At 36.5% G+C, this 26,321-nt stretch overlaps 1 protein-coding gene and 1 pseudogene across 1 annotated transcript in view; one reads left to right on the plus strand and one right to left on the minus strand.

Moving 5' to 3' along the window:
• Positions 1-3,466, plus strand: part of TMEM47 (transmembrane protein 47) — a 30,610-nt gene extending 27,144 nt beyond the window's left edge. The window contains exon 3 of the mRNA XM_059385153.1: positions 62-3,466. Coding sequence (XP_059241136.1) covers positions 62-240 — 179 coding nt within the window. The 3' untranslated portion in view covers positions 241-3,466. The remainder of the gene's footprint in view (positions 1-61) is intronic.
• Positions 3,467-13,981: 10,515 nt separating this feature from the next.
• LOC132007177 (small ribosomal subunit protein uS5-like) lies at positions 13,982-17,269 on the minus strand (annotated as a pseudogene).
• Positions 17,270-26,321: the final 9,052 nt, after the last annotated feature.

Consider the following 26,321-nt stretch of genomic DNA (forward strand, 5'->3'; position numbering starts at 1 on the left):
GTTGTACCCTTTTATTTCCTGCAAATAACATTTTTCTAAAATCTATTTGCTTTTCTTTCAGTTGTTTTACAGGTTTGCAGCCTGGTCCTTTACCCAATCAAGTTCATTGAAACTGTGAGCTTGAAAATTTACCATGAGTTCAACTGGGGTTATGGCCTGGCCTGGGGTGCAACTATATTTTCGTTTGGGGGTGCCATCCTTTATTGCCTGAACCCTAAGAACTACGAAGACTACTACTAGAACCAACAGTCTGAGATTTTAAAAACAACCAACCATCCAACAAAAGGATTATGTCTGTATCTTTTCTAACTCCCTGTTTTCTAAAACACTTGTGGAGCATCAAGCAGTTTGCTCGGTTGATTTAATATCTTTTGCCTTTTGGCTGTCAACATCATAACCAGCTTTTACATCCATTTTAGGGACCTGCACAAATTAAGAGAGCTGATTAGACATAGGCAAATGCTGCAAACTTCAAATATGTTCATGTCATTTTTCTTGACAAGTGAAGGGTCTATATGACAGCAACCATTGTGAGAAACTAGTTGGAATGAGAAATGCCTGAATCTCCTATTGCCTGCAGGGGAGCAGCTGGCATAAGCAACATTTAGAAGTTCCTTTGCTCTGACAAGGATCCACTGTTAGAGTCCTTGTCTCCTGCTTATCCCACCCAATGACTAGATTGGCCATTGGTTATTTGCTTGAGCGAGCTTTAGAAAAGTGAACTGCCCTTCGGCACCTAATGGAAGTTCTGAATGTAATTGGTTCAGGGTACATATTCCACCTTCAAGAATACTCTTTTTTTTAATGGGAGGCAATGCTTTGGCCATCAGCTTCTCCCCGGGAAGGGAGTCGAGTCTTGGAGACATGTGCTTTTCATTATGTGGTTAGCAGTTGTGCCTCAACCATATCTAGAATGAGGAAAATTGAGAGTCTCTACTTTCCCTGGGGCAACTAGAAAGAAATATGCATGAGTTGCTTTTGTCCTAAGTACCCTTTAAATCATTTACCAAACATTACCGCAAATAATTGTGCATATGTAACAAGCTTAACTATTTTTATAGAAGGTGAACCATTAGTATAAATGGTAATAAGTTGTTCCCTAGCCCTATACATGCATTTGCCTATTACACATAAAAGTAATATTTGCTCTAGTGAAGTGATTTGAACACTAACCTTGTACACGTTAAGAGGCTTAGATTGGTATTCACACTTAGTTACTGTACAAAAGTACATATACCTTAAAACTTTTGCTCTATGTTCTCTACTGTTTCACTGAAAGTTTTAATAGAATTGTTTAAGAAGAAAAATTGAAATGGTGTTAATCTGAAAATTCATGATTCTTCTGTAAGCACTGTAGTTCAAAAGAGAATAGCAATTAGAATGATCATTTTGTTAAAAATTCAGTAAAATAGAAGGCTGCTTTTTTTAAGTACTTTAAATGTCTTTATTAAAAAATAAAAGAATAGCAATAGATTTATAGAAATGTTTAAATGTCTCAGTAGAGGAGTAGAATTCATCTGGTTATCACCTGGTCCTCTGAAGTTAACTAATGGGCTAACTGATTTGTGCACACATTTATGATGGATTTATGTTAAGGGAATCATTTGGCTGTTCAGATGGAAGGAAATATTAATGATAGGGAGAAAGTTTGCAGCTAATCTCACACTGCAAACTTGCATTAATCCTGTTTAATATACAAATTTGGATAGTTTAATTATAAACATATTTTTATATCAAATAATACAGTTCTAATATAAAAGTTATAGATAGTTATTTTTGTTAACAAAGACACTAAAACAGTATGTCCTGGTTTTGGCCCTTTTGCAGAAAGAAGCATTGGAAAAATCATTTAAAACCTACGTACGTTCTATTGTATTGCAAAATCCGTTAAGAGCAGGACCACATCAATAGTATTTAATAATTTGCTTTACCTCCCAGAGGAGAGTTCTGCTTTCAGCTTGTCTTACGAACTGTTGCCAAAACAACAGGAGGGGGGGGGGGAATCTATTTTATTATTCAAACACTTGAAAAAAACACCCTCCTATCTTGTGACTTTTATATAGAATCACAAAGTAAATATAAAGAACTAGGCTTAATCTTACTTTAGCAATGACAGACAAAAGTAATTAAATGCATCCTAGAGAGAAACCTTTGTAAAAGTATATGATTCTCCATAGAATCATAAGAAACTAGAAACTGGGTGGAAGTTTTTCAGAATGGTATTAGTATTATAGAATCTTCTGAAGCAATTTTCTTAAAAAATAGTAAAATCTGGGCCAGACTGTCTTGCAGTTAATTGCATATTGTCAGAGCAGCATGAGAAATACGATATTTGTTGGATAGGGATTTCGGCTACTAAACACTCTCTATTGTGAGAGAGTCTCCTTATTCCTGAATAATGGAAGAACAGTACTTTGGTGCTGACATCAATCAGGCACTTTTCTTAGTCCTAATAGAGGATGCAGTGTGCTGTTAGACCAATATCACATCTCGAGTCTTATCAAGTTTTCATTCTCTGTCAATATGACAGGCTGGAAAATGACAGAATATGTTATAGGCTAAGGCACACATGTTTGCAGTACACTGAAAAGTAGATTTCTTATATAACTTTTCTCCCCTTCCCAGTGAAGAGCCCTATGTTATATTTCTACCATCACTAATATTTGAAAGTATTTCATGACTAACAAGCTCAGTACAACATGAAAGTTGTTGCTCATCCAAAATACTTTTTCATCTATCAGAATGAACACATGTGAATTTTCACCTACATTATGTCTTTGCAGCTTTAGGTTTGCTTGATGGTTTCTTACAAGCAAAACTGTTGGCTATAAATCCATTGTTTAACTTAAAGAGATATATACACGTACATACACACATAGAGCATAAAGTACTCAGCAGGGCTAGTTATTTGGATTTCTTGCACAACTATTTAGCTTTTTGTAAGTTCAACATGTAAATTTTAAAGACAAATATAGAGAGACCTATGTGTTTGAAATATAAATGATATATATGGATTAGCATGTACCTGTATATTATTAAACATGCAATGAACTGACTGGTAAGTGACGTCTAATTGTATGGCTAGCAATGTAATTTATTCAGACTGTATTTTTGTACAGAGCAGCGCACACTAACCTATGCCTCTGTGTCCTCTTTAATGCCTAAAACTGTGCCTAGAAATTTCATCTGTCTTAAAAAATAAAATGATACTTCATGCTGTTTATGCTATAGTTTCTCTACTGCTGTTCTATATTTATTATTTTTAAATATATGACATGTTTACTACTTAAATATGAATCCATGGTATTCTGGTTATTTTTTTCTAACAGTCCTCTGGGGGAATCCTGTTTATCACTCCAGTGGTTTTGAGTTTGCAGTTTCGCGATCGGTTCTTCATTTCATGATTTTTGTAGCTGACCTGAAGTTATCTATGTGGAAAAAATAAAAATAAAAGTGGTTTCACTGATGCGGTTTGACTTGTGCCTTCTCTGCTGTGTAGACCCATGAACAGGTTCCCAAATTACATGTCTGCAAGTTGATGTTCCCCTTTATAATATATACTTTACTTAGAAAACAGAACCTGCCATAACATGGCTCTTTTTATGTAAAACTTTTAAAACTACTTTTGTTTCATACTCTCTCCCAAGATTCTTTCTGTTCCTTACAGGCCAGTTCTGTAAACACTAAGAGAAAGAAAGAATGTTAAAAGTCTCTTTAAAGCTTTCTTTTGAAATGCACAGGAAAGAGATAAAGTGCAAGCTATTGATTTTCATACTCTAATGACACAATTAGAAACAGGAGTAGCAAAAGGCTTGATACTCTGTTTTGGATTTTGTTTAGTTTTTGGTGTTTGCAAGGTAGGTTAACACAGCCTCTCCTGCATTCTTTTCTATCATTTTTAATTAGAGAAGTACACTCCATTTGCCATGCACATGTGCATGTGCATATGAACAAATCCATAAAATTGAAATTTTGCATCATGTTTGTGTATATAAATGGTGGGTGTACTTGGAAGGAAATTTAAATGAGGCAATAAAATGCACTTGTATGGTTGCCAGAAATTTTTTCTTGAAGACCTAAATAGAGCCACATGTAATTGAATAAATTTTCTTGTATTGATAAAATCAGTTTGAACAAAAAGTACATATTTTTGTTAGGATATCCTTTCATGTCTCTTATGAACCCTTAAATTTTGAAAGGTTCACAGAACTCTTTTCTGCCAAAAAATACTGTAAATCATCTGCAAGCCTATCCTATATTTAATCTCAGACTTTCAAAAGTATGCATATTTGACAGCCATAAGTTCTAATATTTTCTATCACTTTTCCTTTCAACTGCCTTAGACTCTAATTTGATGGAGTAACATCATTCATATGGTGTATTACATTTTCAAGATAAAGTAACTTTCATTTATATGTAGAATTCTCATGAGCAAAACACTTACAAACATGTCCTGCCTGGTAATTATCCATGACCCACTTTCTCTGAATACAGAGGACATGGAGACATAACTTTGCTCTGATTTGACAAGGGAAAATCCTTTGCCTTCAGAGATTTCATTGTGAACATGAAACAGGAAAGCGTTTTCAATTTGCTCTGCCATGATGGCCATACAGCCTGTTAGCAGTTTCTTTTATTAAGCCAGGTCCATCCTATGTCAATACAGCATACCATTTAAGTCATTTGGGTTAGAAAGTAAATTGGTAGTGAAGTCATTTTCTATTCTGTAAAATAATCCACCGAATACCTGAATTTCTGAATTTATCGAATTCTCATGACCTTCTGTTAATAGCTTTTCAGAAGCAGAACCTTAGGTGGGATTAAAAGAGAAAATAAATAGTAGAATTATGTGCTTAGTATTTTCACTAGAAGCACTAATTTACTTGAATAATTTAACTTTTATGACAACTATTGGAATGTGGTATCATAGCTACTTAATGCCAAAGTTAAGATCGGACTAAGTAACAAAACACCATCTAATAAAATGCCAACAGTTTTTCTTATATGAGACAGGTCTTCAGACTGTTTGGGAAGTCCTCAGATTTTTTTAACAACTACATGTTGCTATGAGCAGAGAGTCCTTATATCTATAATTAGAAAATCTGTTTTCGAAGAGTCACCAGCTGGGTGACTCACACATTTATATTCCAGCAGTAAGTCTAATAGTTCCAAAGTATAACTAAGAGAACAGGAGCTGAACTGTTCAAGAGGGAAGAATAATATGTGGTGTTTCGAAGCCAAGATTAACAGCACACAAAGAATGGTGTTCTTTATAAAACTAAAGCTGTGTTGAGTGGTTCACCAGAGAAACTCAGTTTTGGCAAGCAATTATTTCCAAGTTGAATGACTTCATAGGAATAATGATTATAAAGGAAACTTGGAACAAGTGCTGGAAAATCATGTCACCAAACCAGCAAAAACCTTGAATACTTCAATTTCTGCATGTGACCAGAATTAATGAAGAAAATAGTATCTAAACATATATATATATATATATATATATATACACACTAATAGCCATATATACTAATTATATATAGTAGATAATTATACATTACATATATGGGATGGTGGTACTGATGACTGCCACTTGGCAGCTTTGAATTTATCATTATAAAGGTAAAATAAACAAACAGCCTATTTTTAAATAAAAATACGGTTCACAAGAAGAGTTTAAAGAAATTGTTTGAAGTCTGAACAGACTTGAGCTCACTATGAACGAGGAATTACACTGTTAAGGGATAAATGGAGGAGATAACTTGTGTTAACAGATACCTCGTGCTAACTCGTTGATACCATGTATTAACTGAAAAGACATAATGCTCTCATGCTTGAGAACCTCTCCCACACACAAACTTCTCTATCAAAGTGTTTTTGGAGACTTTTGTGGCCATATCACTGCTCAGTGGGAATGTAACAACTCGACATCAAGAACAGTTTTCCAATTTCTAACATTTAGGAGATTCTTCTTAAACATTATCTAGCTATTATGATCGCATTACTTATTTGTATAGTGATGTGTCCGAAAGAAGCAAAATGAGAAATTGTAATCATTGGAAAGGAAAAATTTTCCTCTACCATTCAAGTTTATTTATTTATCTTTTTGGCTAGTCTTAAGAATTAAATTGATATGAGACAGCTAAACAGGAGAAAATCAAATTAAACTATGTACATATGGGGACTCTATAAGATTATGAGGCTCACAGGCAGTCAGGCATTTCAGCTAAGAAGCAGGTAGGGGTCTGGGGCTACAAAGGGAAGAAAGGCAATTCACAGGAAGATGAAAAAGTCAATGTTTGGTAAACAGTATTTGCTGAGCCTTCCAGAAACAATAGGACATAGAGAACTTGGCTCAAACAGGACTAGCTAGGGTTCCTCCCTATGGCACCTAGTTCATATTATACTATAGTTATCTGTGGTGATAGCTCTCTCTGGGAGCAGATCCTCTGTCTAAATCCTTTCAAGCAGTTATGGGAGTAGCAAAAAAGAAAAACTCCTTGAGTCATCTGTTTGTTAAAAACAATCAGCCTAAAGTAATCCACAGGCCAAAAGACACATTTGAGGAGGAAAATTTTGCTTCCCTAAATAATAAAACATTTAACACTTACGATAATGAAAATTATGCTTCTCATTCAACTCCACCCTCTGAATGCTGTTCACTGTTGGAAAAATTTTGGCATAAATTTGACACAATATAGAAATCCTTATGGAGGTGTAATGTTTCATATAAAATTTTCAGTTATATTTTCTGAAGACCTTGATATTTTTAAATGCTGCTCAATGAAGCAGAATTTTGGAAAAGTCTATTCTCAGGGTATTTCTGTGCAAGCCTCAATATTTAGAACATCTTTCTAGCCAATTTTCAAGACATGGAATACTTTGAATTACTTTCTCCCATTTCTTCAGGCCTGTATAAAATTATTTTTTCCCTATCTGTATCAAAAGTCAATAAACATTAGTACATAATTTGGCCAGGCCCTTGAGCTTTAGCAAGTTCAAGTATGATCCTATACACCAGGATCCAATCTCCTACTGCCAATGATTGGATAACATTTTTGAATTAGAAATGTTCTAGAAGTTGAAGCAAACACTAAGACTTCTCATACCCATTCAAACCAAAAGCACAGTTTGGCTTCAGTTAGGTTTCTTTGACTATTGTGCCGTTTGTACAGAGAAAACACATGCAACATGCTATTTTCCTAAACTAAGGCTGGTTTTGATTGATTAGTAGAAATATGTAAAAATTTCATGCATTTATATGCTTAGAATGGTTTTCATATTATCTATTTTGGAACTGGAACGTTTTTAGATTTACAACTTAATAGAAATACAAAGTTACAGTTAGAGTAACGATTGGGGAAAAATATCTATAGGAAAAGGAGATCAAACAGCTAGATCTTCAAAGTCTTACCATTTAGTCATAACTATGTGGTGTAAGACTGTGAAGGTATGAAAGCAGAAACCAGACAGGTTGTTGTAATTGATTAGCTTTGGAGTGTGTGCTCCACCCATAATGATTTTTCTGAGAACAGTGGACGACTTGGCAGGCGACCATATTTGCACCACATGACCCTGAACCCCTGGTCAGAGGTAATTACTGCAGAGATGGTTCCTGCCTTAAGCTAGCCTCGTCTGTTTCTCTTGCCCATTAATTTGGAATTGGTCTCTGCATGTAGCTAGTAATAAAATGCATAAACCATGGGGTTTTGGGGTATGTGTGCAGGGATGCAAAGAAAAACTGCAGAGAATAAAGGAATGAAATAGATATGCAGAAAGAAGCAGACAAGAAGGACGATGTAAGACCCAGAGAGTGGGAAAGTAAAGTGAAGCTGCCTGTGTTCCATGAAATACTCCCGTGTCCTTCCAATAATTTCCTGTTTTGATTAAACCAGTTTTATTTGGAACTAATAGAACTTCTGTTAGACAAAGCACCCTTCATTAGAGAGTTCAATATGTAGGTTGTGCTAAATGTCCAAAAGAGAACTGGGAAGATTTCCTGGCACACTTCTCATCCCAACCCCGTGCCCAACACTCCATTTCCCTGTCAAAATTTACTCCCACTTGTCTTATTCACATTACAATGCTTCATTCACAGTATAATATGGCTCAGTGAAAAGATTTTAATGTAAATTTCCCCTTCTCTGTACATATATTTTCCAGGATCAAAGTCATATGCTAAGGAGGAAAGATCAATAATTATCAGATGGCAGAAAAGCTGCCCTGGAATCTCGGAAGCCACTTATGGTAATTTCTCCCCCATCCTATATCTAAAATGCACTGGCAATCTACATTAGCCCCTAAGAGTTGTTGTGCTGCACAACCCCAGAGAGCACCATTCTCATGTGTTCTCCAAGAATGCCAGTCTTGCTGACTTTGCCTATTTCTTTGAATTTATGGCTTATTTTGAGGATTTCAGACTAATATCTCACACACACAATATATTTTTTAAATATTTTATTTATCTACTTGAGGGAGAGAGAGAGAGAGAGAGAGAGAGAGAGAGAATGAATGAGCAGGGGGGAAGGGCAGAGGGAGACAGAGAGGGAGAGAGAAGCAAATATCCTGCTCTGCAGAGGGCCCAATGAGGGGCTTGATCCCAAGACCTGGAGATCATGACCTGAGCTGAAGGTAGACACTCAACCAACTGAGCCACCCAGGTGCCCCTCACATGCACAATATTATCATCCAAAGTTTCCATTACCTTTACTCTACTGCTGCTTTGGGCTCAGGTGAATCAAGCCCAAGTAGAATCAAGCATTTTGGAACAAACCCAGTAACAGCATATAGTTAAAGAGTCTACTCATCCAACTTCTCTGGAGATTTGATCTGCATGGCTGCTTAAGCAAGTCAATCTGATGGTTACAGTTATTCTTAAACCATCCTTTGGCTACATAGTGGCTCCAACACATGACAAAGTAGTTACATACAAGCACAGACAACTAAACCCAAGGTCAAAGACTTAATCTATGATATAGATACTAACAACTTCAAGCGGAGGATTGTTCTTAAAAGAAAGAACATCAGACCAACAATATTTAGGTGTTTACATGACATAATAGGATGAAATTTTTAGTTCTTGGTGCAAAGTATTATAGGCAATCAAATTATCTGTCATCTCCACAGCTTTCATCCAGGGGCTAAGTGATCCACTTTGAGAGGTATTTTTTGTTCTTGTTTTATTGGTTTTTTTTTTTCTATTTAATTTCAAAATGAAGTTCTATTGATTGATGTGAATTTTAGCCTTGACGGACATTTATTCTGTGACTCTGGATGACAGCTGATGGCCTCGTGCCCTTAAGACCAACTGATTCACTACTACTGGTATAATATATGATCCCTTCATTCTGTGAACAGTATCTTCAGATTGTCCAGGAAGCCACATGTACACACAATATTAGACAAAGAGTGGCTCTGACAACTAGTACTATTGGGTAAAGAGCCCGTTAAGACTTAAGTGATAGAAGGCTTCAGGGATATGGTGGACTTTCTCTGGCCCATTTTAGTTGTTTCAGTATCTGATATCACTAAATATCCTACATCATCATTTTTCTCATTCATTTACATTTCTCAGGCCTTCAAAAGATCCTTGAACACATCTAACAAAAAATCCAATCCTTTAGCACATTCTTTTTTCCCTGGCCTGTGCAGCAAAGGCCATTTGTGTTTTGAAATACCAGCAACTGTCCCATTTCCTCGGTTAAGGGAAAATACATGCCTTGGTATTTTCCATTCTTATTTGGATCTAATAATGTGAGGCAAAACAATTTTGCAATCCTGACTCCTTCTTCAGGAAAATGACATAAGAATCCACATAACAATCACAGTACAAGGCATTTAGGAGTGCTGTATTTTACACACTATATTTAAATGCTTCAGGAATAAGAATAGAGTCTTAAAAATACATCAGGTCAGGAACTGCTTCCTCCTTTCTCCAGTCTTTAAATGCAAACACATGCATAGTGACAACTCTCAGAAAAATAGCCCTAATGAGAATTTCTCCCTTTCCCAAGGGGTGCCCTCTGCCACCATCTATTTATGGAATAATAGTGGGCTCCCTCCTTCATTCTCATATCCTACATTTAAAAGAGCAATTTCCATTTTTAAAGTATTGCTGAAAGGAAAGAAGTCATCTTTTATCACAGTCAGGAAAGGTCAGCAAGTCAGTAATCCTCCATTCACTTACTGACAGAAATATCCTTCCCTCCCACAGCAGACCAGAAAAGTGATTTATTTGAGATTGGCATTAATACATAAAATGTTCAGTACACCTAGCTATGCCTGGGCAATCCCTTACATGGTCCAGAGGCTTCTTTTATTACCTGCTAAGGCTGTGAATTGAATCTGTTGGAGCAAGCATTGTAGATAGGATTCCCAATATCCTCTCAAGCACTCTTCCATAATATCTGATCCTGTCAAGGCCAAAATATTTTCATAACGAAGACGAACCAAAAGCGCTTTTTGCTTCTGTGCCCAGATGTTGACCTTTCCTTTATATTTGGGTGCCCACACACATGGACAACCCTATTTCCAGAAGTTTTCTTTGTTTCAACCTGCATGTTTGTTTTTTAGTCCTCTAAATATTCACTACGTTTTATTGTGTCTTTAATATGGGCCCAATGTTGTACAAGATCAAGGGACATTTCTAAATGTATAATCTGAGACTTCACAGGTCTTCTAATTCAAGGGGGCAACACAAGCATTGCACACAAAAACAATAATTTTGCCTCAAATTATGGAATACTTGAGTTCTCAAAGTAAGTCCACTGATTTTATTACAACCTGATACTTTAACAATATAGAGTAAATAGCAATATTCTGACCATGGTTAAACAAAATGATACATGTAAGAGTCAGTCTGGGTTTTCCTGTCCAGTTGTAGGTTTAATGTTTTCTTTTGGGAAATCTCTACCTGTGACTTGTATCTTGTACAATCTAAGATACCACTGGTTGTTAAGACCTTATGTACCAATAAGAAAGGAAAAACCAAGATTGTGTGGAGGAATGGTCTAACAGCAGTCCTCTGATTAAAACTGGGTCTAACCAAAGGCTATAGCTTCAGTATAAAACTAAGCAACTCAGTAGAGTGGCTACAGAGAAAGGACCGGCAAGGGAAACTTAGTATTACAACCTCGACACTGGGTGGCAAATTTGAACAACTAGTCAGTACTCATGCAGGTTTGAGGTCTAAATTCACACTTTTAGTATGGTCCAAGAAATCTCAAGCAGAGAATTTAATTTAAAATGGTCTCAGATGGATTGTGCCTGAAGTTGGCTGGCAAAAGCAAATGAAAATTCTCTCTGGAAGTCCTTAACTTTGACCTAAGCTGACAAAGATTGAGGGTGCACTTGATTATAAGAGACACTCTGATTTCACAGGTGCAATAAAATATGTTTTAGGATTAATGAAATATGGTTATTACTTATTTGTAAGTGATTAAAAGACTTTCACCTCAGAATTAGCTCAGATTAAAATATCTGAGATTTAAGAAGAGTTATCATATGTTTTAGTTATTATTTTTCAGTGTCTTTAATTTTAGGAGACTTATCTATTCATCTTCCGAGATACGTTTCCAGCATAGCAATCCCAGGCTACTATGTCACTTATTCACAAAATAATAATGGTAAAAATATTAGATAAGAATTGAAGTAGTTCATTTGAAAGATTTGTTCTCTATAAAAGCAAACATTTAAAAACACGTGGTGCTTAATGGCAGCTTAGGCTAATGGAATACCAATAAACCAGAATATAATCATGTAGGTGTGCTTCCATATGAGATGTTTTAATTAATATTGTTTGTTTTTAAATATTTTTTTATTGTGAAATAAAATACACACGAAAGTGTACAAATTCATATGTGGAGCTCAGTAATTTATCATGGAGTGAACATCCGTATAACCATAACAAAGACCAAAAAACTGAAAGTGTCATGCTTCTCTCATCACAGTCCTCCCCATTTCCGCCCCCTCTAGAGAGTCATCTCCTTATTTCCTTTTCCAAAAAAAAAAAAAAATAGCTTGACCATATAACTATTCATCCTTATATATTACAGTTTTATTTAGTCTGAACCCGGGAAAACAGACTCATGCAGTAGTAGTTTTGTTTCCGTCTTAGTTTGTTCAACATTACGCCCTTGAGATTTATCCGTATTGTTGTGTGTAAATTGTAGTTTGTCCACTTCACTGCTCTTTAGTATTCCATTATATGAAGATGCCACAATTTATTTATCCATTCTACTGTGGTTGGACATATAGTTTGCTCTCACTTTGGACTACTACAAATATTGATGGTATGATTATTCTTGTATAGATCCCTTGATAAGCTGTACACACACTTCTGCTGTGTATTTATAATTTGGAATGTAATTGATGGGCTCTTGGGGGAATTCACAAGTTCAAGTTAATAAGTATTTCCAAGCAGTTTTTGGAAGCAGTAGTATCAATTTGTATGCCCATCAGCCATGCAATAAAGTGTCAATTTTTTCAGGTTTTTGTTTGTTTGTTTGTTTGTTTGTTTGTTTTTAAGAGAGAAGCAGGTTCTCTGACAAGCAGAGAGCCCGATGTGGGGCTAGATCCCAGGACCCTGGGATCATGACCTGAGCTGAAGGCAGAGGCTTTAACCCACTGAGCCACCCAGGCGCCCCTGTTTGTTTGTTTTTAGTCATCTGGCCTGTGGAAATTTTTTTCAATGACTTTTAAGAATAAATACAAATTTGCATATAGCATTGTAGGATTAAACTGTCAGGATTGAAAACTACTGACAGGCTCAGACAATGAAACAATGACAATAAGGTAAAATTCAGCAGGAATGATACAAAGCTACTTCATCTGATCAGTACAAGGAGACTAAGTGTCACAGAATTTCACATAAAAAAGATGGCGGGAAGTTATGAAGGTGTTATGGTCAGTAAAAAAATTGGTATCCAAATCTGCACTAAGCAGGGTCAGTTTTCTCAAAGCAGAGCTTGTAAATGCCCAAGCCCTAAGGAAAAGTTATCATTTCTCTCAGTAGATGATTGTTAGTTAATGAATAAGTTGAATGAAGGAATGACTGAATAGTTTGTGTTCAAAGCTGAATACTAGAGAAAGACACTCAAGAGCAAAGCTCTTCTGAGCATTCTTCCTCTTTCCTATTTCAGAGGACAGAGACAATTAGGTGACAATTATCAGAGGAGAAATAAATGATTAAATAGGAAGCAGTGAAATCAAGGGTAGCATCTTTTGGAGACACTGATGAAACAATAGGTTTTGTATAAATCATTTAAGTATTAGTTATGCTTTCTGGAGAACTTTCTTTCCTTGTTCTATTTCATCTGTTTTATTTTTTAGGTTCCTTTTTTTCTTCCCTTTTGTTCTAAGTTCACTTTCTCTTTCTCTCTTTTTAAAAGTGTCAGTTCTGTGTTTTATTTAAAAAAAAAAAAAAAAAAAAAAAAAAAGGACACCAGCAGACAAAAGCCTCCCAAATCAAGAAGTCCCACTTCTGGCCATACCTTGCTTAGCTTAGGTACACCCTTCCACCGAGAGTCCTATTTCTCTTCAGTTCTCCCCATTATTCATTTCACCCAGTGTAGCATTCTAGTTTTTTTTTTTTTTTAAGAAAATAATAAATTTTGGAGGGGAGATGTTTGATATATATATAAATGAAAAGTCGAATGGAATTAAAAAAAAATCATGCCCATAGAGAATATTCCATGTAAATAAAGTCACACCTCATAAACTTAATGCCTATTAGCATCTCCAGACTTTTCTTTTTTATGTTTATTCCAATTTCTAGGCAAAATCAGCTTCTTGTTTTGCACCATTTGTATTTGCATGCCTCTTAGAAGCTGAGGAATAAACGCCTGTTTCATTGCTATTTCCCTAGGTTATTTTGGTTCAGTGGTCTGATGTGTGTAACGCTTCATAAAATTAAGAAATATCTTATTAATGCCTTCATTTCCCCTTCAGGTTTTTTTGTCTGTATGATCTATGCTACAGATTACATTTACTGTAAACTTAATCTATTTTTAATGACACTTGCCAAGAAAACCATGGCTTTATTTTTCTGTTTACTTGGTAGTTGCCGAGCAAATAGCAGCGGTCTATCACCAATTCGGAAGGAAGGTGGCATGCTAAATTTCACCATTTATCAGTTTTCCCTATGTAACTGGCATATCAAAGAACAGTGCATTTTAAATCATCTAGTGCTTGCCTGGGGTTTCTTTTTTTATGAGACAAAGAAAAAACTTAGTTGGAATTTTACAGCATCTTTGAAAAAGAGTTGCAGCTTCATAATAATGACTTATATTTTTAGTGTGCTTTAACATTGACAAAGCACTTTCAAAAAAATAATCTCATTTCATCTTCACAAGAACAAAGCCATTCAGTATACTAGTTAGGATATGGCCTCTGAAGCCCAGCTCCATAATTTCAAACCTTTCCTCTGTCATTTATTGTCTCTTAATATGACCCAGGGCAGTTCATTGAACTTTTCTCTGGGTCACAGTGTCTTCTTTTGTCCAGAGAGGATGATAATAGAGCCTATAGATTTGTTGTGTGCATGAGATGAGAGAATCATTTATATTTGTTAGTTATTGCCACAATAATATGAGTACTGATATAAATCCTCTAGGGTATATGACTAAAAGTTTATAGTTGGAGGTTGGCTATACTAATCATACCTGGTTTCCTGAACAGGTCTAGAAGTTGGCTGAATGTCAGTTGATCTAGAATGGCCTAGGCTGGAATGACTGGATGTTCTTAACTCTGTCTAGATGTGTCTTATTCTCTAGCATCTGTCCTGGACAGATTCCCGTAGTAAAATAGGGCAAGCCCCATTGCTAAAGTTCACTTCAAACCTCTGCACGATCTCACCCATGCTAATGTTCCATTGACAAAAATAAGTCAAGTTGTTAAGCCCAGGGTAGGTCAGCCAACTAGTGATGGGAGGACACTGAAAATATATTTTTGCAAAGGGCACAAATACAGAGAGGGGTAAAACATTGATGCTATCATTGTAATCTACTACAACATGTGGAACATAACAAAGTACTTATATGAAAAGATTCAATAAATGTATAACTCTTACTATTAGGTTGATCCAAATGAATGATCATTTTTATAGATAAAAATAATCAAATATCAGCAATTTTATATGATTCAAGCTCAAATTACCATTACAACTTCCTGTAAAAAAGAATTACCATCTACAATTTTCAGTGGAAGAATCTAAAGCCTAATTAATTTTTAAGGTTACTCAACTCATAAATTTTAGCCTTTTATTTCAATGTAGTCTTCTAACTTTAAATTCAATTGTCTTCTCTTACATTATAGCAGCATTATGAGATTCTTGGTGATAGATAAATGATTGTAACTATGACATGACTTTATATATAATACAGTCATAATTTTCTCTCTTTTTTTTAAAACAGGCTTTAATTCAATTTATTTTTCTTATTAAAAAACTCTGTGGTGGCCACATCTGGAACCTGTGTTCTCTGCAGAGAAACTCTGGTGTGAGTCTTTACAAGATGGTCAGTGAATTCCTAATAGGGTGACTTGGTGAACACAATCTCTTTCCAGAGGTCATAGGTGAGATAGCCATAGGTCTTGGAAATGACATCAAAAGTGGCCTTGGTGAGGCTGCCTAGGGTGGCAGTGCAGCCCCGGGGTGAGGTATAGCAGGTGTCAATACCGGCTGTCATCAGCAGCTTCTTGGGCAGCGCCTCTGGGAGCAGGGTCGAGGCGCACCAGCACAGAGCCACAGAGGCCAGTCAGCCTTGCATGGTACAGTACAGGCTTGCCGATCTTGCTCCACCAGTAGCTTTGCCCCACAGGGACAATGGAAAGTTTGGCCAGGAGGATGGCCCCACAGATGGCAGTGGCTACCTCTTTGGAGCACTTAACATCCAGACCAGTGTGTTGATTGTAATCGCCCATGACAATAAATGCCCTGAACATGGTCTGCTGACCAGCACCAGTTTGCTTTTGCACAGGGATAACCTTCAAAACATCATCCTTGAGGAAAAAGCCAATGATCTCAGAGCCCTTGATGGGATGGGAGAAGAGACAGATCTCCTCCCAGTCATGCTCTTGATCAGGTGGCCCAGCTTGTCGATGCACAACTTGTCCTTGGCCTTGCCTCTGAGAGCCCCACCCCCAACCATGGCCAGGACCAGGTCTGGGCTGCTGCTGCCTAATCCTCCAGCCTCCCATTCCAGGGCCCCAGGGCCCTCTAGGGCCCTCCAGGCCCTCCTGCAGCACCACCGGCGTCATCTGCTATTTGGTGTTTTCTCAGAGAAGCAGCTAATTACCCAGCTCTTTATCCTCATAAAACTCATGCCGTGCCAGTGAGTACAGGCATCTGAAACACCTGGTCTTTTGCCAACACTAACCCTGTAGCATTCCATCTCCTGGTTACTAGCTCCCAGAAATAGAAATGAAGTTGGTAGTAGCTAAATGCTATATTGGTACTCTCAGAAAAGCCATCCCAAAAGCATTTGAGAATTTATGAGTTATAGCTAAATATATTATTTCATGCTTATTTCACTTGTATGTTCCTAAACATGCTGGCTATGGTATTTTTTCACATGTATTTCTTGTTTGTATATCTAATTATATTTTAGCCAGTTAAATAGATACATTCTGTATAAATACACATTTGGATTATTTTTACGTATGTGCCTATTACATATTTAACATTAAACTATGCATCGCAGGGGCATCTAGGTGGCTCAGTTGGTTAAGCTCTGCCTTTCACTCGGGTTATGATCCCAGGGTGCTGGGATCCTGTCCCAGTAGACTCCCTACTCAGCAGGGAGTCTGCTTCTCCCTCTCCCTCTGCCTGCTGGTCCCCCTGCTTGGACTCTCTCTCTCTGTCAAGTAAATGAAAAAAATCTTAAAACAAACAAATGAAAAAAAACTATGCATCACAATGTTTTTAGAGATGCTCTGTGCACTGTCTTTCACATGGCCTCTACTCAACAAATTGCCTTAGATTAGTAAACAGACATAGAGTTACAATACAACTGATGTCCCTATACGTGGATTTGGATGAGTCAATTAAATGAACATCCAAATCAAATTATTCTTACATTTACAAATCATGTTTCATATAGCTCAGAAGGAGAGAATATTTGCAAGGAGCAATAAGCTATTAAAGCTCCTCATTATAACATATTGCTGCTGAATTAAGTTTCCTTATCTGTCAGTTAGTATGTTATTTATAACGAATCTAATTTCACTCCTTCCTTTCTACTCACACTAGGGTCAGGATCTCGGAAGGATTCTTCATTCTCTGAAAAACTGGTAATTTCAAGACCCCAGAATTCTGTTACTTAATGCTTTTTAAATTAAATGATTGCACAGATTTATTTTGTTGGTGATGTCAGATCAAGACAGACATATATTTATTACTGGTGTAAATAGCCACAGTATCTTTTTAAAATTTTTTAATTTCTTTTCAGTGTAACAGAATTCATTGTTGATGCATCATACCCAGTGTTCCATGCAATACGTGCCCTCCATAATACCCACCACCTGGCTCCCCTAACCTCCCACCCCCCCTTCAAAACCCTCAGATTGTTTTTCAGAGTCCATAGTCTCTCATGCTTTATCTCCCCGTCCAATTTCCCTCAACTCCCTTCTCCTCTCCATCTTCCCATGTCCTCCATGTTATTTGTTATGTTCCACAAATAAGTGAAACCATATGATAATTGACTCTCTCTGTTTGACTTATTTCACTCAGCATAATCTCTTCCAGTCCTGTCCATGTTGCTACAAAAGTTGGGTATTCATCCTTTCTGATGGAGGCATAATACTCTATAGTGTATATGGACCACATCTTCCTTATCCATTCGTCCGTTGAAGGGCATCTTAGTTCTTTCCACAGTTTGGTGACCGTGGCCATTGCTGCTATAAACATTGGGGTACAGATGGCCCTTCTTTTCACTACATCTGTATCTTCGGGGTAAATATCCAGTAGTGCAGTTGCAGAGTCAGAGGGAAGCTCTATTCTTAATTTCTTAAGGAATCTCCACACTATTCTCCAAAGTGGCTGCACCAACTTACATTCCCACCAACAGTGTAAAAAGGTTCCCCTTTCTCCACATCCTCTCCAACACACGTTGTTTCCTGTCTTGCTAATTCTGGCCATTCTATCTGGTGTAAGGTGGTATCTCAATGTGGTTTTAATTTGAATCTCCCTGATGACTAGTGATGATGAACATTTTTTCATGTGTCTGATAGCCATTTGTATGTCTTCATTGGATAATTGTCTGTTCATGTCTTCTGCCCATTTTTTGACATGATTATCTGTTTTGTGTGTGTTGAGTTTAAGAAGTTCTTTGTAGATCCTGGATATCAACCTTTTGTCTGTACTGTCATTTGTGAATATCTTCTCAACAACAAAACCAATCAAAGGACAACTGATAGAATGGGACAAGATATTCACAAATGACCTAACAGATAAAGGGCTAGTATCCTAAATCTATAAAGAACCTATTAAACTCAACACCCAAAGAACAAATAATATAATTAAGAAAAGGGCAGAAGACAGGAACAAACATTTCTGCAAAGAAGACATCCAAATGGCCAATAAACACATGAAAAAGTGCTCAACGTCACTCGGCATTAGGGAAATACAAATCAAAACCACGACGAGATATCACCTCACACCAGTCAGAATGACTAAAATTAACAAGTCAGGAAATGACAGATGTTGGTGAGGATGTGGATAAAGGGGAACCCTCCTACACTGTTGGTGGGAATGCAAGCTGGTGCAACCACTCTGGAAAACAGCATGGAGGTTCCTCAAAAAGCTGAAAATAGAGCTACCCTACGACCCAGCAATCGCATTATTGGGTATTTACCCTAAAGATACAAATGTAGTGATCCGAAGGGACACATGCACCCAAATATTTATAGCAGCAATGTCCACAATAGCAAAACTATGAAAGAGCAAAGAAGCCTCACACTTCTTAAGCATCCTGTTTTCTGCAGGGGGCCCGAAAAATGTGTGTGCATGGAACACCTGCCATATGCCATCTAAAGGAAGTATGAGGAGAAGGGGACACATCACAGTGTCTATAGTTGATTTTTATTTCTGTCTTGTACTAGTTGGGTAACTATAGGAAAGATATTTAAGCTCTATATTCTCTAATATTTGAATAAGCTGTAACACACAGTGTTAAATGGCATCATATGAGATCTTGTGTACACTTAAGTGCCACGCAGTAGTTGGTCAAGCTATGAGCTGCAGAATCCAGAGTCATCTGAGAAATAGAGGCTGATACATCTAGTAAAGGAGAAAATGTAAAACAGCCCACACAGCCTCTAAAGCTGAGGAATTTACCCATCAAATCTTTCAGTTATGGTACTTTATTTTAGGGGGATTCTTTTTTTGCATATTATAATTACCACAGATTATTTTGATTTGAGAGCGTAGACTGCAATGTTTTTTAAATTTCTCTTTTACTGTGATACAGCAAGAAATGTATTTTTATTTTAGATCATTATATACATGCTGCATACATATATACACATCTGAAAGAAAAGTTTCATGAACTGTTGCTTACCTGCATTGCTGCCTAATATTTTCTACTCTGCCTTGTTCTACTATAATTTTTTAAATTTTTTTTTAAAAATGGTGATCAGTATCCCAGCAGCAATGTGTCACAACATATGTTTTAAAATACTTTGAAGTATGACAGATCAGAATTTAAATCCCAAATCATCCACTTACTAGCGTAGTGACTGTGAACAAATTAAATTCTCAGATTCATTTGTAGAATAAGAGTTATAATAGGAATAAACCTTATCTCATAGAAACACAGTGAGGATTATATCAGATAATTAATATAAAGCACAAACTATAGTATATGCTCATTATTTGGGGGTTTCAAATCACTACATTTAATTGCATTAGAGATAAAGTTTTAAAAATGTATCTGACTGTATTCTATCAAATTCAGAAAGGTCAGATAATAATCTGGACATTTCAGATCTCAAATTTCTTACTCCCTTGACTATGTCATATATAGAGAAATCAAATATTATTTTAGGAGATTTAATATCCCTGAAGACACCAACTTAATATCTAAACACCACTGTCCTAGTTTGGTGGGAAAGGGCATGAATGCTTTGGAAGCAGCATTCTGGAACTTGACAAGTGCCTCACTGCACAAAGCCATTGAGGACACTGGCCTGGTATAATTTAACTCTGTTCCTGAAAGCTCTAAATCCAGGCCAACATTTGTAAACACTATTGCACGATTGATTGCAATGTCACTCTGGTCTCTCTTCTCCCTCCTTACCCTCCTTCATTTCCCAGCATGACTCAAAGTTTAAATTTATCTGAACCTTCCAAGTGTGTCTAAGAAAAGTTTATCATTGTTAGTCACTTAACCTCCCTGGGCTTAGAATACTTGGCGAAACCCAAATGTCTTATTTCATACCAGAACTCTCCCCGTTCACTACTGGTGTGAGAAGCAGAAATTCAACTTAATTTAATTTGTATTTTCTCCCTAATTTAGTAATGCAAATTATTATTTTCTGCCTTGTAGATGCTACAATGCACAATGCAACTGAGACCCTGTTGGCTAGTAACCCAGATAAGTGAATCAGTGGAAATGTTTACAGGGAAGCAAATGACATGCTTACTTAAAATTCATTTCTCTTTAATGACAAGAAAATTTAATTTCAAATTTCAATCTACAGGTGTTTGCTAACAGACCTTTCCAGCCATTAGGTCATTTCTTATCACCCACCCTCTTTTGCCATGCCTTATAAATACTGTTGACAATGGGTTTCAAAACATTTTGCTGGTATGTTATATTTCTAAGTCCTATAGATTGCTTATCATGTCCTCTTGATATCATCTGAAACAATGTGTTTTTATGAGGAAACTGGATGATTACTTAATTGTAGTGTTTCTGTTTTCACTGTACATGCTACTGAATAGAAATGAGGGTAATATAGTCTCCTACATAAAATTCCCTAGCTAAGCTAGAAATATGATTTTCATATCTCACTCATCAGGTGACTCTAAACCAAAATAATCCTCCATCTGAATGGAAATATTTCATGCCTGGTTTCTGATGGAAAGAAAAGCGTATTTTGATCCAACCTATTTCAGTTACTTTTCCATTAAAAAATCCTTAAAAATATTTTTGTGACCTGTAAAATGTTCAGGCAGCCTTAAAGATGAAATAAATTTAAACTAGCAGGAAATATTATTAATAAAATCACTTAAGTGTTCTGTGTTTAATTACAAGACCTTTGGAAAAAATCTCACTGTGGAATGAGATACACTCAGATTTCAATGAGAGAAATTTTAGGATTTGATATCTTGATAAATTGAACCTCAGGAAAAATATGGGAAAGGTTTATCATTCACAAAGTAGTGTCTTCATTATGTGTAGGCAGTCTGTATTTTTAATTATTTTATTGCATCTTTGTACCCTTATAAAAGGTGCTTAATTCCAGGGTTTCTGATTTAATGGTAATGACCTGTCTCTGCTTAGGTTCCTGTCTATTGTATCAGGTAAATTTTGGGCCTGTCACTTCAATGACACTGCGAGTATACTGTTGAAATGTGTGTGTAATCTGGGGTGCATGGTTGGCCCAGGTGGTTAAGCATGTGCCTTCAGTTTGGGTCATGATCCCAGGGCCCTGAGATTGAGTCCTGCATTGAGCTCCTTGTTCAATGGGGAGCCTGTTTCTCCCTCTGCCTGCTGCTCCACCTGCTTGTGCTCTTTCTCTGACAAACAAATAAAATCTTAAAAAAAAAAAAGTATGTGAAATCTTAAGACACTCCAGTTTGCCCAAATACAATGAAAATGGTCACATCAGTTCTAAGAACTAGAATTTGGGCCAAAGGACCAAACAAACAAAAAAAAGGCTAAATGAATGAAATGGATATGACCAGAGTCATGAACACAAGTACCTATGTGCCTGCCGAAATAACATAAATGAATGAGATTGGTTGTATGAAAGACACATTGGAGAACGGCAGGGTCTCTGTGCCACTGGGATTATAAGAATTTATTTGATCCTAAGCCCAGTTGCTAGGCTTATTTGAAAATGTGGGTTCAATGTTTCCAGGTCTTCCTATTTTCTATAAAAAGTTAGAAACAGATTCCATTTTTATTTATTTATGTGATAGGGAGAGAAAGAGCACAAGCAGGGGGTGCAGCAGAGGAAGAGGGAGGAGCTGACTTCCCGCTGAGCAGGGAGCCTGACAGGGGACTCCATCCCAGGACCCTGGGATCATGACCTGAGCCAAAGGTAGATCCTTAACCAAATGAGCCACCCAGACACCCTAGAAACACAGACTTCTAGGTTGAAAATATTGGCAGCCATTTTAAAAAATTACTTAAACATTAAGTTATAATAACTTTTGTTGTTTTTTTTTCAAATTTTATTCTTTTCATTTTGGTAGTTTAATTCAGAATCCAAATAAGATCCACACTCTGCAGTTGTTTGACAAAGCTCTTAAGACTCTCTGTTTTTTAAGTAGCCCCACACTGGCCGTGTGACCTCACGACCCTGACAGAGAGTTGCATGCTCTCCTGACTGAGACAGCCAGACTCCCCAAATTTTGTTAGTTTTTTTAACTTAGAGTCCTCGTTCTTCCAAACTTTTAAATATAATTTATATATATATTATTTATAGAGATTTTAAATATGTACTATGATAAATTTTGATAATGCATATACTCATCTAACCTTTACCCCAAACAAGTTATAGAATGTTTCCTTTACCCAAAAAAGATTCCCTTATTCTCAGTTCCGGTCAATTCCTTACCTGACAGTTAAGAATAGTTCTGATTTTACGATAACTTAGATTGACCTTTCCAAATACTTAATATAAATGGAATGATGCAGCCAATTTAGGTTTGGCTCTTTTTGCTCAATATAATGTTTTTGAGATTCATCCATGTTGTTACATTTGTTAGTGGTTTGTTGCTTTGAGTGGCTTAGTAGTATTACATTCTATTCATCTCAAAGCATTATGTAGACCAAGTCTCACGATAGACTTGGCCTGCAGGAAAATGGTAGGTTATTTCTGGATTGGAAAGAAGATAATGGGTGAAGGCAAAAAAAAAAAAAATGCAGAAAGGATGAAAGAATAGATGATTATTGTGCTATGGGAGTGTTCAAATAAAACAATATAAAATAGTGGAAAGAGAAGGACTGGAAAGCAGAAGAGAGCAAAGGACCCCGTAGGTAGGCATTTCAAGAATCCGGGTGCGAGAGGGTCATAGAAGCAACAAAGGAAGTGAAGAAAATAGCTGATTCTGTGATGTGGATATTTTCTTGTTCACCCAGTGTGTTGGAGTTGCTCAGCCAGTTTCTGGATTTCTTTTAGAGAGAATTGCTCTGTGTGTAGCTGTAGATTCTATGTGTTCATTAGAGGAGGTGGATTCAGGAGCCTCCTACGTCACCATCTTGTACTAAAATCCTTCTTATGGCTTCAATAGCACCCTTGATATTCTGCTACATGGATGACAAAGATTGTGCTTTTTTTTTTTTTTAAGGATTCTGTTTCTTTTCTATCTTCCTTTCTTCTGATCATCTCATAGTAGCCTCACTCTTTAATGATTTAGCAATGATTATCATTTTCCTAACTTGTGAACGTTAAGTTCACATTGTAAAATTATCTTTGTATTGATGATAGTTTAAGGACAGGTCATATTTTTCCTATTTATCACACTTAAAAGAAATAATCTGGGGGCACCTGGATGGCTCAGTGGGTTACAGCCTCTGCCTTTGGCAGGTCATGAGCCCAAGGTCCTGGGATCTAGCCCCACATCCAGCTCTCTGCTCAGTGGGGAGCCTGCTTCCTCCCCTCTCTCTCTCTCTCTCTCTCTCTGCCTGCCTCTCTGCCTACTTGTGATCTGTCTGTCAAATAAATAAATAAAAATCTTAAGAAAAAAAAAGAGAAAAATATCCATTCTGTTTTTCATCAGGATCTCATGCTCTGTCTGCAATGAAACCGAATCACAATTCCCTAACAGTGCAGAGAACTTCCAACAAGGCCATTGCCATATATAATCATTCAATAGTCATAGAGTAGATATAATAGAAATGACTTCTCCTTGAATCTCAATATTCTAAAATTACTATACTTCAGTCCAATTCCCTTCGGTTGATAATTATTTGCCTCTATGTTCTGTGTGTGTGTGACAATTTAATACTTGAGGCTTTTTCAATTCTGAGGTATTCCATACCTTAGAGGATTTTGGAATCAGTCTCTCAGCTACCAACAATGCTATCTTCTTACATTCCTAGAGAGGGTTTGGTAAACCCCTTCTGAATTGGATTACATTATATGAACTAAAATGCATTCACTTATATTCTGTTGCTAACAATGTAGACAAGAATCATTTTAGCCTAAAACTCAGTCCAACAACAAAATATTTTACTATGAATCAAGGCCAGAGTAGATAATGACATACTTCCATGTTGTTTAGAAGAATAGTTTTTGATAAGAAATACTAAATTAAACTCTCCTAAACAATAAGGAAATATATTTTCTTGCATACCAGGAAGATTAGAGGTAGTGCAGGGTCAAGTATAGAAACATCAGTGATTCACCGATTCAGTAAAATATCTATTTCTTCTTTGCTTTCCTTAACAACTTCTTTTCAAGAAAATGCCAACAGCAACGAGGGTATTTACTTTCTTGTTTAGTAAAACAAATAAGAGTAACTTCTCTTCAAAACATGGAATAAAATTTATTCTGATCTAACTTAGGTCACATGACCTTTGTGGAGCAAGAATAACCAGAAGAAATTCTATGCTCTTATTCCTTTGGCAAATGGGAACTCCCTCTGGAGCAGGAAATGAAGTACATACCTAAACAAAACTGAGGTTCTGTTAGGAAGCAGTTAAGTGTGGCTTCAGCTATTTTCCATTCTGCTGTATTTTCTATTCTACTATCTCCTGAGATTTTATTTATAACACATGGGTATTTAACAGCTATTCATGCCATTTAACATGTGAAAAGGTGGGAAATGAAATTGCATTGGAGTCTAAGTACATAGTGGCTCACAAAATGCAGACACTGAACTTTTATATTGAAGAAATTATTCATAACTTTCAGGAACAAAAATCTTTCCAAATTGTTTATTTTAATTGGGTGTGTTTCCTGGCTGCAGAAATAAATAAAAGCTGATTTTAAATTTGTGCAGTATGTCTTCAAACACCAGAGATGTGCTGAGTCATTGATAAATAATTCACTTAGCCTGGCAACAGATGAACGAATTTCTGAAAGCTGCAGACATCTAAGTTTCCCCATACTTTTCCTTTTTGAGATTAGCTAGAACAGAAGAATGATGGGATTCTAATCAGGACCAAAAAAGGGCAGCCTCTTTAAATTTTCAGCAACCTGCTATGGTGAATTACAATGTCATGTCTAATCATATTGTTTGTGTCAAGAGTCCTCTGGTCTGCTGCATCTAAGTACTGCAAATAGTTGCAAATAGTTGATATTTCCACCAGAAAACAGCTCCATTTGCAAATTAACACACCTCCTAAAGGAGAAGTGATAAGCAGGAAAATAGGATAATTCTACTCCAACTAATTTAAAAGTAAGTTTGAATTCACTTTATCCAGACCACTAATGTAGTTTGTGATTTTTATCTGATTTTTATCCAGCACTGCAGATTAAAGGGTATTTTAGGGAGCATTATTCAATAATCTGCCTGGTGTATTCTCCAATATCCCTGAGCAAAATAAATTAATCCCCCCACTGCCCTTGCCAAAGCCAATAACTTAGATTCACAAAAATAACAGGAGTCTTATGGTTTATGTAGATTTGAGTTAAAAGTTGACAGGGTGCCTGGGTGGCTCAGTTGGTAATGCGTCTAACTCTTGATATTATCTCAGAGTCATGAGTTCAAGCCCTGTGTTGGGCTCCGTGCTATGCATGCAACCTACTGAAAAAAAAATTTTTTTTAATTAAAAAGAAAAAAATAAAAAGTTAAAAATTTTTTTTTTTTTAGATTTTTTTTAAAATTTGTCAGAGAGAGAGAGAGAGCACCGGCAGACAGAGTGGCGGGCAGAGGCTCCCCGCCGAGCAAGGAGCCCGATGTGGGACTTGATCCCAGGATGCTGGGATCACGACCTGAGCCAAAGGCAGCCACTTAACCAACTGAGACACCCAGGCATCCCAGAAAAATAAAAAGATTTAAGAAAAGAAAAGCTAATGTTGACTGTAGAGTCAATAAATGTGCTTTGGTGACCTTGAATAACTCTTAAGAATAGAGCCAGGGAACAGAAGGTTGTTTTCACTGAGGTTCCATGGGTATATATCATAAAATATTTGTAGGTCAAACAAACTGG

This window comes from Mustela nigripes, chromosome X (genome assembly GCF_022355385.1).
Source record: "Mustela nigripes isolate SB6536 chromosome X, MUSNIG.SB6536, whole genome shotgun sequence".
NCBI lineage: Eukaryota > Metazoa > Chordata > Mammalia > Carnivora > Mustelidae > Mustela > Mustela nigripes.